Source organism: Mustela lutreola, chromosome 6, assembly GCF_030435805.1.
Source record: "Mustela lutreola isolate mMusLut2 chromosome 6, mMusLut2.pri, whole genome shotgun sequence".
NCBI classification, from domain to species: domain Eukaryota; kingdom Metazoa; phylum Chordata; class Mammalia; order Carnivora; family Mustelidae; genus Mustela; species Mustela lutreola.
The window spans coordinates 103907284-103919490 of record NC_081295.1 but is presented as its reverse complement, the minus strand read 5'-3'; the positions used below and the strand labels follow the sequence as shown (position 1 = coordinate 103919490).

Here is a 12207-nt window from a genome sequence, read left to right as displayed (position 1 = left end):
AAAATATTGTGTTACCAGGCTCTCTGTTCAGCAGGGAGCCTGCTTCCCTTCCTCTCTCTCTGCCTGCCGCTCTACCTAGTTGTGATCTATGTCTGTCAAATAAATAAATAAAATTTTTTAAAAAAATAAAATAAAATAAAATAATAAATAAAACATTGTGCTAAGTAAAGCATTATTCACAATGGCCAAGATACAAAAGCAACCCACGTATTCATCCACAGATGAATGGATAAAAAAGATGTGGTATATATATACACAATGGAATATTACTCAACCATTAAAAAAAAAAATGCAATCTTTTCCTTTGCAACATGGATGGACCTAGAAGATATAATGCTAAGTGAAATAAGTCAATCAGAGAAAGACAAATACTATACGATTTCATTCATATGTGGGATTTAAGAAAAGGAACAACAAAAAAGAGGCAAACCAAAAAACAGATTCACATATAGAGAACAAACTGGTGGTTGCCAGAGGGGAGGTAGGTGGGAAGATGGGTGAAATACATAAGGGGATTAAGAATACATTTTTTTGTGATAAGCACTGAGAATTGTACAAAAATATATACTGAAAATAGGGGCACCTGGGTGGCTCAGTGGGTTAAAGCCTCTGCCTTCGGCTCAGGTTATGATCCCAGGGTCCTGGGATCAAACTCTGGGATCACCAGGGAGCCTGCTTCCTCCTCTCTCTCTGCCTGTCTCTCTGCCTACTTGTGATCTCTGTCTAGCAAATAAATTTTTAAAATCTTCAAAAAAAATTAAAAATATGTGTATATATATACTTTAATTTCTAAAAAAAATTATGCTAAGTGAAAAATTTAAAAAAGGGGTACCTGGCTCAGTTGGTTGAGTGACTGCCTTCAGCTCAGTTCATGATCCCAGAGTCCCAGGATCAAGCTCAGCAGGGAGTCTATTTTTCCCTCTGACCCTCCTCACTCTCATGCTCTCTCAAACAAATAAATAAAATCTTTTAAAAAAAAAATTATGCTAAGTGAAAGAAACCAGTAACAAGACCACAAGTTACACAGAATTCCATTTATGTAAATATACAGAATAGGCAAATTCAGAGACAGAAAGCAGATTAGTGGTTTCCAAGGGATGAGAGGGAGAAATGAAAAGGGACTACTAATGTGTAGGATAATGAAATGTTCTCAGATTCTTTTCTAAGGTAATGAAATGTTCTAAAATCAGATAGTGGGGATGGTTGTACAATTCTGTGATTATACTAAAAACCAATAAATTGTATGTTTTATTTTTTTCCCTTCCCCTAAGTTGTACATTTTAAAAGGGTGAATTTCAAGGTATGTGAATGCTATCTCAATAAAGGTATTATAAAATATTATACCTGTGATCTCACTTACATGTGGAATCTAAAAAAACCAAATGCACAGAAGCAGAGAACAGAATGGTAACTGCCAGGAGCTGGGAGGAGGGGGGTGATGAGACAGTGGTCAAAAAGTACAAGCTTCCAGTAGCATAATACCACAATGACTATAGTTAACAACACTGTATTATACAATTAAAAGTTGCCGTGAGAATAAATTTTAAATGCTCTCACCATAATTACAACAAAATGGTAATTATGTGAGGTGAAGGATGTGTTAGTTAGTCTTATTGTAGTAAACACTTCACAATATATACATGTATGAAATGATCACCTTGGACTCCTAAAACTTACACAATGCTATACCTCAATTATGTCTCAACAGAGCTAAGGAAAAAAAGACATACTGTATGATACTATTTATATAAAGTTCAAAAACAGGAAGACTTTAAGATATAAGAAGTTAGATAGTGGCTAATTTTAGGTGGGAGACAGGAGGTATTGACTAAGAGGAGGCACAAAGTGCGCAGGTGATAGCAATATTCCATTTAACTTTGGTAATCATCACTGTGATACTTTATAGAGCTATACAATTATGATCAGTTATATGATTAGTTATGATCAGCTATACAGTTATGAAAAGTATACACTACACCCTTCTGTACAGAATTAAATTGTAAAGTTTTAAAAAAAAATACGGTTTTTGGTTAAAAAAAAATTATACTTGGCAGTACACTGAAACACTTTAAAATAAAAAATAGAGATTTAGAGGCGCCTGGGTGGCTCAGTTAATTGTCTACCTTCAGCTCTGGTCATGATCCCAGAGTCCTAGGATCGAGCCCCTCTTGGGGCTTCCTGCTCAGCGGGAAGTCTGCTTCTCCCTCTCTCCCTGCCCCTCCCCCTGCTCATGTTTTCTCTCTTTCTCTTTAATAAATAATCTTAAAAAAAAAAAAAAAAAAAGAATTAAAAATATCCTCTCAAGGACACATCTCTATTCATTTCTATCCATCTATCCATTTACTTATAAGTAGGCTCCATGCCCAGCACCCAGCATAGAACCTAATGTGGGGACTGAACTCACAACCCTGTGATCAACACCTGAGCGGAGATCAAGAGTCAGATACTTAATGGACTGAGCCACCCAAGCACCGCTCTGTTTTCTTTAACATATTATTAGCTTTAAATTTTTGGCCTAGAAGACTGTGGTAAAGATGAACTTTTCTGGGGGCGCCTGGGTGGCTCAGTAGGTTAAAGCCTCTGCCTTTGGCTCAGGTCATGATCTCAGAGTCCTGGGATCGAGGCCCTCATCTGGCTCTTTGCTCAGCAAGGGAGCCTGCTTCCCCCTCCCTGGCACTCTGCTCGGTTGGGAGCCTGCTCCCCTCCCCTCTTTTGCTGCCTCTCTGCCTACTTGTGATCTCTCTCTCTCTCTGTCAAATAAATAAAATCTTTAAAAAAAAAAATGAACCTTTATAAACTAATTTTTTTGCGTGCTTTCATAAGTCACATATTTAACAAAGTTACTAAACGTGACACTTCAGTACTAAGGAGTCCCCTTTCTTCTAGTCATGGAGAGGGAAGGGGTCATTGTTGTGCAAAACCAACAGATATGCTTTCAGGCAGGTACTTCAGAAGAAAATGTAAAGAGAAAGAATTCCACACATTAATACTTATACCTAAGGTTAACAGGAAGGGATGAAGGATGAAAACAATTTGAAAATGCATACAAAACTATACTTACAGCCTCAAAGTGCAAATGGCTATCCTTTAAGAAATTCTGAATTTTGTCCTTGGGTAAAATACTGAATCGAAATCGAAGGAGATCCATTTCTTGTTGAATGAACCAGCGTCTAAGATCCTCACTGAAATGGTCACAAGAAATGGTAATCATAAATGAAAAGCCCAATGATTATTTTAAAAGTCCACTGATTATTAAATCCAAGAAATATTTATGAACTAAAACTCAAACACAAGCAAGATGCCAAAAGACAGAAGCTAAAAGCATACAAGCTCTGTATTATGATAAACATAAGCATAGATACAGACCACAATCTACCAGGGATGTGCTGAGCATGGGGAGAGGTATTATGAATATAAAATTAAAAGAACTAAATAAAGAATACCTTAAGCCTAGCTGATTATCAAATAATATAAAATAGTTCATTGTATTTAACTGCAAAATAGTCATTTACATCAGAAAATGGGATATTCCTTCAGTCTAAGGTGGGTTTCATCAATACCAAATAAACACCAATTTTTTTTTATTTTTTTAAAACACCAAATTTTTTAAAGGTAACTTTATCTCTGAATAGATTATGATCAGAGAAACTCTGAAATTAAACTTTGCTTATAGCTTTATAAGCTTACAAAATTTAATTGTGAAAGTATACCTCAATTTTTTAAAAGCCAACATACAAATACATTAATTCATAAAATATACAAAGGACATTATTGTTGTCACAAAATAATTATACTACTGCATGTAAAATATAACACAGACTGTCAGCAATTTATTTACTGCATAAACTACATAAACTGTCCATGCTTTTTTACAAAAGAAAAACTCCAGGACCAAACACAGTCAATAGTTCTCAGTTATAATCTGGTGATAGTAAACAGTTTCAAGATCCTCACTGGATAAGCCTTTCAGTAGAAAGAAACAGGAAAAAAAACTTACAATGAGTATGTTATTTAGCCAAAATTAATACAGGAAAAAAAACACAAAGTTGAAAAAAAAAAAGGCAACTAACTCCTTCTCCCTCTGGGTGGCACTATATTATAACAAACCAACTAGCAAAGGAGATGGCCACCCTTAATCTAATGGCCACTAACCCATACATCTCAATTTCAAAAAATCTGTACCAAGTACGTGTTTGAGTTACTATTTCTTAGAAATAGTCCCACTATTTTTTTCTGGGAAAACAGAAGCAAAAGTCCTTCTTATTGAGATCCCCTCCAATTTCAAATCCCAAGTTTTGGGAAAGAACCTGTCCCATGAAGCTAACAAGTGTTTCAACAGGCAAACTTTACAACAGAATTTTTTTCAATTTTTTTAGAAAACAACTGGCTTCAAATAATAATTCACTGCAATGTGTTCAAATCATGAATTGCCAGTTTCTGATGTTATTCTGAGTTTTTCAATGTTCAGTACAATACATGTCAGTTTCCCATGTACCAATTTACAACTCAAGATGTCAGATTCGACTGTGAGAGCGTAAATGTGTACTCACGACTGGCAATAAGCAAGGCGTAAAATAAAGTGAGAAATATGATCTTTCCTTCGTGGTTCATATTCATTCTCTAAGCTTTCCTAAAAATAATGACACATGGATAAGATAAATGCATTAGAATGATAAAAGGTATAAAGAAACACAGAGTCAGCATAAGCCAATGGTAAAGTAAAAATTTCAAAAACAAATTTCATAAATATGCTTTCCAAGATAATTACCATTTTATGTAAGGTAGCAATCAAGTGAGATTGAGAACTAAACTGACATCAACAAAACCTCCCAGATTTGGACTCCTCTTCTCTTCCTATCAACTTCCCTCTTAACTTCCTTTCTTACACACCCCATACCCAGGGCTCTCGCCTCTTCAACCACCTCTTGCATCAGCCCTCAACTGCTTTCATTTAACCATTTGTCAAAACTTAGATTTTTAAATAAATCTATAGCTACACTCTACAGTCCTATTCCCAAAACACTGAGAACCTCTGGGAAAAAAAATACACCATTATTGAGAATATGGAATATTAAAAATTGACAATCTCTAAAATGAACTTGACTTTTACAAGCACTAGGGAATCCTTATGCAAGCTCAACACAGTAAGAGCAAACAGGTCTTGAGCACTTACGAGGTCCCAGGCACTGTTATAAGCATTTTTAATCTTATTAACCCATTTAATCCTTTGAAAAAAATCTCTTAGTAGTAAGAGATTAGTAAAAGATAGTAAGCACTACTATATCGCTATTTTAAAAATGAGGAAACTGAGGCACAGGAATGTCATATAATTTTTCCAGGGTAACAATACTTATAAGCAATAAAACAGGGATCTGACTCATAATCATCTTTCCTCACTCTTAGAAAAGCTGTTTCAGTCTTCACTAGTTGACCCAAACTCCCTACCACACCACCTACCCTTCTCTCTCAACAGATAACTTCACCTACTTTACAGAAATTAAAGGCCACAGGCCAACTTTTGCAGCTCCAGGCTTCTGCATCCACACTGTACTACCTTCCCTTCCATCTCTGTGGACAAAAGATCTCTCCCTCCTCCTACATAAACTAATCCCTAATCCTAAGCCATGCAACCCTTCTGCTCTTACCCCCTAATGATCTTGCTTAATCAAATGCTCTCTCAAAGTGTCTTTAAATTCCCTCTTCTTTGTCTTCCAGATTTCTTCCCTCAGCTTATAAGCATGTTCAAGTATCTCCTGTTGTGTATGCATGACTTCTCTTTTCCCTATACATTTTTCTGTATTCAGACCTGCTTCTCCCTGTCTTTTCAGCTAGCCATCTTAAAACAGTACATATCCCATACCCACCTCTCTCCCCCAAACACTGCCATCACTGGCTTCTGCCTCTATCTACAAGGCCCAACCAAGCTAATAAATCCAATGGATTCTATGCAATTCATCTTTTATGAGCCTAACCTTCTGAAATTAAGTAGTTAAGGGTAACATGAGGGAGACAAAATGTCCAGATTTGAATCTTGGCTCTACCATCTACTGTCTTTCTTATAAGCCTGGGCCAGTTACGTAGCTCATCAATAACTCCATTCCCTTATCTAAATATAGGGGTGACGATAGTATCGGTCTCATAAGACTGTTAACTGAATTACACAGGTTAATATATGTAGTGTGCTTAAACTGGGATACAGTAAGCATAATATGAAAGCTTGTTATAATATGAATGCTGTTAATTGCTATGGTATTGCTATCATGATCATTACGTCAACTCCAGCCTTCCTTGGCTACCATGCCATTATTATCTCCGCTGATCTCCTACCTCTCCGGCAACTCCTTCTCAATCTACTTCTCAGACTCTCCCAATTCTACTTCACTTTAAACATTGGTATTCTTCACATCCTGTCTGCCATCATCTTCTCACTCAAATATTTTCCTCCTCCTGATGATACCAACTTTCTTCTTAAATCCAAACCTCTACTCCAGAGGTCTCCTGAGTACAACCTGTATGCATATCCAACTATCCACTAGGCCCTTCCATGAGCACCCAAATTCATGTCTAGAACTCAACATCTTTCTAAGATTTGCTTCTCCTCCTGTAGATCATCTCTCAAACTACTATCACCATCCACCTAGTTGTCCTAACCAGAAACCTGGGTGTCATTCCTAACTCTTCTCTCCCTTCTCCCTGCAATCAGTCACTAAAATCTTTTCCTCCAACCTTCAGAGTATCTCTTAATATCAGTCCCCTTTTCCCCATTCAATTCATTCTCATCATTTTCAAGCTGACTGGTTTTCCTCCTACCAGACATGGCCCACTCAATCTGCTGTTGGCAGCTATCTTCCCAAAATAAAAATCTGATCACATCTATCAGATTCAGTTCCAGCACTACCTGGAACCGGGATGCCTTCCCAAACCTCCACAGTGTGAGCTGGGTAATTATATGTGCTCTTGGGGTTCCTAGAGCAAACATCTAACAGCACCCCAATGCTGTGGTGCCCAGGGTACATCTGGCAATGTCTGGAGATATCTACTGGGCAGAAGCCAGAGACGCTATTGAGCATCCTACAATGCAGAGAACACTCCCTACACCAAGGAATTATCAGACCCAAATGTCAGTAGTCCTGAGGTTGAGAAACCCTGCTGTTTTATAATCACTATAAGCCAATCACCCCTAGTGGCCTGCAGATATCCCTTTGGGCAGAGTCTATGCTACATTAGTTTTTTTAAAAGCCCTGTGCCTAATAACAGATCTTTTCCACAACCAAAACTCACTATATAAATATATACAAACTGAAGAACATCTCTTTCCCACTTTTACTTACTCTGAAGGAAAACTTGAGCCTTCTTATCTCACTCTCCAACTTACTCTGGTATGGCTCAGTTCCTTTCACATAGCTCACACCAAGATTTTCAACTGCTTTTAGCACTAGAAAATATTTTAAAAACAAAAGAAAACAACATATGAATGCAAGCAAATTTTTAAAAACTAAGTCCCAAGACAAACTCTTTCTTTGAATAGCAATCCCATAATTACTTTTTTTTTAACTTCTTGTTTTCTTTTTTTTTTTACTTTTAATTTTTTATTTTTTATAAACATATATTTTTATCCCCAGGGGTACAGGTCTGTGAATCACCAGGTTTACACACTTCACAGCACTCACCAAAGCACATACCCTCCCCAATGTCCATAATCCCACTCCCTTCTCCCAAACCCCCTCCCCCCAGCAACCCTCAGTTTGTTTTAAACCATAATTACTTATTTTTAAAAGATTACAAACTATAATGGCTTTACTTTCTGCAAGTACACTATATAAATTATATAAATTTATAGGAAAATAATCTCCATCCATGTGCAGAATATATCCATGTCCCATAACATAATCTAATACCAGGGATTCTGAGGAAGAGGGATGGGGGATCATCACTGCTGTACTGAGCCACCACTGTTGAGGAATTCAAGTGTGTTGGTACGAAAAGAAAATTGAGCACCCTTGTTTGCATCCCTCATGTGGAACTGTCAGTTTGCTTCATTTGCTCAGCATACACGCAACACAAAAAATAGCCTTTCCTTTACTGATGAAGTAGAAAAGGAGAAGACAAAAGCAAAAAAGCAGAACCTTTCAACAATTCAAGTGAACTGTCCTGAATAGATCCACACAACTGTTCAAAGGTTCCCAACGTACCTTGTCATTCCTTCCGCAGGTGAACTCTACTCCCATCATTATGAAAAGCATTTTTATAATTCAAGAATGAAAACCTTCTAAAATGAATCCTGAGCGTAAACCCATGCCCCACAAGCACCTCACTATGGTATCCCAAACTAAACTCATTCTCTTCCCCTCCATCCTACCCCTCTTCTGGCCATCCCCATCTCCACTAGCAAAGTTTCTAACCACTAGATCATCCAGTTTCAGCCACTCCCACCTGCCCTCTCACTCCTCACATCCAAACAGTTACCAAATCCTTCAGGAATACCTCCTTAGTATCACTTAAATGGCTCCCTTCCTATCCCTGACACTGTTACCGACTTAGCTCAGGCCCTCACCATCTCACTCCTTAAGTGCCTAATGTAAGGGGCACTTTTCAATCACCTTAATCTCTATGAAGCACCTGACACTGCTAAGCTTCCTAAAACCTTCTTCTCCTGTGTCTTCACTCTTCATTCATCAGCTCTGAGAGCTCCCTCTCTGTATTGTCACTCGGCTCTTCTAAAAGTGACTAACAGTATCGTACCTTACCTTCTGATTTTCCCACAAGGATATCCTAGAACATAAATTCAGAAGACACTGCTATTATTTGTTTCCGTTTATGCCTAGCTTATTTCTCTCTTTCACCAGCACTCAGACGATAAGTAGGCCCGCAATACTTACACCCAGATATTACACCACTAGCTTGGCACAAAATGCCCTTGGTTATCCATTCTTCTCCACCTAACCTAAACTTGTCCTTGTCACTGTTCCTCAAATATAACATTCTCTCTCATGCCTCCAAGCCTCTTGTACAGTCCACTTTCTCAGCTTGAAAAAAATTTTACTTTTCTTTTTTTGAGAAATTTCTACTCATCCTTCAAAGTCCAGATTACATTTCAACTTCTCTACGGAGTCTTAATCAGTCTGAGTCACTCCCACCTCTTTCAAGAGCACTACTATTAACCTCTAGTAAGACACTTAAAATACTAAATTACAGTTATTATTTTGGACGTCTGTATCTATGTCCTAGAATACAGCTTCAACGAATGTGAGAATTACATTATTCATCTGAAAATCCCCACCCAACCTAGAATATAGTGGCATTCAATAAATATATACTGTACAACAAATAAAATAACAAGCCCTCAATATATACATTTCTTGAATGAATTGAATGAAGGAAATAAATTACCCTCATTCATTCCCCCAAAGTGTAAGTGAAGTTGTCAAGAACATACAAACTCTAATACAAGTATCGCTCACATTTAACTCTATCGATAGCCAAGCTTTCAAATTCGATCAACGATATGCTTTCAGAAGGTGGCTCCAAGTAAAACTGAAGGCTATGAGGGTAGCAAACATTCCTTTGGTCACCTGTCAACCTCAGTCTTTTCCAATTTGCTCGAGAAAACTGCATCTCGTTACCTTGGAAGGAAACATAAAATGGTTAAAATAATGGCAAATAAGAGTTGAAAACCACAAACAAGTACAAAACATAACTTCACATACATAGGAAAAAACTGAAGGGCATGCATAAAATGTTAACCGCGGTCGTCCCTGGGTAATAGGTCCTTCTGTATACTCCAGAGTTTCTACAACACACCTGTAACAATTCTGTCAGGAGAGTGGGGGCGGGGTGTGCAAGGTGAAATGCAGGTGGTGGTCAAAACGTCCAAGAACAGGAACGTGAGGCTACGCTGCCTGTTCACTATAGGTCTGTGTGCCACCGCCCTCGGACCTCTGCAGCCCCAAGAGTTAAGATGAGACGTTATACGGGCTGCCATCGTGAATTCGGAGCAAAGCGCGGTAGGTTCTGGTTTCCAGAGAAGAGGCTTAAGGGACCGGGTCCGGTGACTCACTTCCCAACTCATGACCCTGGGAAGCAGAACACGTCTTTCCAATTCAATCTTTCCGAACTCTGTAAGAAGCATCTACAAGCTCCTTATAAAAATCAGCCCCCTCGATCCTACCGGAGCCCTTCGGCGAAGCTTCCCGCTCCACTCGCCGGCCCCTGCATCTCAGCCCCAACCAATCAAAATGTGATACCCCCTCCCCGCCGTGTCATCCTTCGGCTCCCACCGCTGGTAAAGTGCTCTCCCTTCTTTCCCCACTGCCAAGCTCCACACCACGACCACTGTCCGTCCCAAAGCCGCAGGAGGTTCTCTTACCTGCAACCACACAAAATACGAACCACACAAACCCCCGACCGGCACTTTCCTCAGATGGCGGGAGAGTTCATACGGGATCGGAAACGGAAGTGACGGGACCTCAGAGCCCGCCCCCCGAGCGTCCCGCCGGCCCAGGCCGCGCCTTGCGCATGCTCCGTGAGGCATGAATGGGTTCTGGAGCGAGTTTAGTCGGCTTTGCCGGCTTAAAATTTTTAAAAATACGCTCTTGTGTGTTTCCAAATTATAAACTGCACCTCCTGTGTGTGCCGTCGGTAGCTTTTGATGATTGAAACTGGGGTCCTGAAAGGCTAGCGGCAGAAATGTCCACGCTCCGAAGAGTATGGAGCTTTAACCCAGAGGGCTAGACCGACTCCTCTGAAGCTAGCGGAGGAATGGAGAAATGGGCATTTAAGGAGCTCCTTTCGCACCCGGCTCACTAACAGGGGCTCTCTTTTCTTGTTTAATCTCTCACCGACCCTATAAGATAGGTTGTATTACCCCCATTTTACAGATGAGAAAATAGAAGCTAAAAAATGAATGGTAGTTTGTCCACCTATGCACAGTACATCTTGTTTTTTCCCTAAGGGACGGCAAGCCCCGTAAAGACAGACTCTACCTTCAGTTCTCCCCCGCCCACGCCCCGCAAGATAACGAACTAGAATGCATGAACGCACACACGCAGAAATCACTCCGGGGCCTACAAAAGTTAGAAGACATTAGGCTCAGGGAGCAAGTAAGAGCCCATCAGAAGAGGTGGGTCAGAAGCACACGAACTCCGACTCGACAGAGCTGTAGGGTTTTTAAGAGCTGGAAAAAAGCTTCATCTGTGCCCTCTAGGAGGCGTGCCTTACTAAAGTGGCTGGGGAAAGATCTAGTAAAGGTAATCAGCAATTTGAAATGAAATATTCAAATTTTTAGAAATACAAAACATATGGAAGCAATACCAAACTTACAAGCATCCCATCATGAATCACACCGGCTAGCACTGACTTTGTATCAGGACGTGTTCTAAGTGATTTCCCTATCAAGTCATTTTATTCTCATAACTTTATTAGATAGGTTATATTATTAACCCATTTTACAGATCAGGAAACCGCAGAACAGGGAAAGAAGTTACTTCAAAGATCACCCAAGTGACAGAGCCAGGTTCAAAGTGAGGGAGACTGTCTCCAAGCACCAGTGCTAACCAGCATACAATACTAATGCCACGTTATGACAGCAGCGCCTCACTTTCTTTCCTCTCTGTATCAAACAACATAATTAACATAACCTGGTATAAAGAAGACACCTGAAAGCATGAGAACTGCCTGAAAAAACCTGGAGCACAGATGATAACATTTACATGAATATTTGTCTGATCTCTGGATAGGGAACAAATGCAAATAAACTGCAAAGAAATCTAAGGATTTGACTATAAAAATGTAAAATTGGGCAACTAAAAAAAAATGACAAAATTGGGGTGTCTGGGTGGCTCAGTCGTTGGGCTTCTGTCTTCGGCTCGGGTCATGATCCCAGGCTCCCTGCATCGGACTCCCTGCTCGGTGGGAAGCCTGCTTCTCCCTCTCCCATTCTCCCTGCTTGTGTTCCCTCTCTTGCTGTTGTCTTTCTCTGTCAAATAAAATCTTTTTAAAAATTTTTTTTAAATGACAAAATTTTTGCAGTCATCACACAAGGGGAAAGATTTACCATAACTAATACCATCAAAATGTAAAGAGCTTTGTAAGTTAATTAGAAAAAATACTGACGCAGATTGAAAAATGGTAAAAGAACAGCAATAAATAACCAATGATAAAATGTGGGGAAAAAATTTATCACTGGCAGCAAAAAAATTTTCTCCTACA

At 39.2% G+C, this 12207-nt stretch overlaps 1 protein-coding gene across 3 annotated transcripts in view; it reads right to left on the bottom strand.

Moving 5' to 3' along the window:
- PRIM2 (DNA primase subunit 2) overlaps positions 1-10479 on the bottom strand; it is a 325522-nt gene extending 315043 nt beyond the window's left edge. For 2 of the 3 annotated variants that reach the window (XR_009354766.1, XM_059178340.1), the window contains exons 1-5: positions 10367-10479; positions 9462-9623; positions 7332-7435; positions 4551-4630; positions 3062-3182 (exon numbers count right to left, since the gene is read on the bottom strand). Coding sequence is in view for 2 of the 3 variants with exons in the window: in XM_059178340.1 (XP_059034323.1) it covers positions 3062-3182; positions 4551-4630; positions 7332-7435; positions 9462-9615 (459 nt within the window). In the remaining variant the exon portion in view is untranslated. The remainder of the gene's footprint in view (positions 1-3061; positions 3183-4550; positions 4631-7331; positions 7436-9461; positions 9624-10366) is intronic. The other variant, XM_059178338.1, reaches the window with a different exon arrangement.
- Between the last annotated feature and the right edge of the window lie 1728 nt (positions 10480-12207).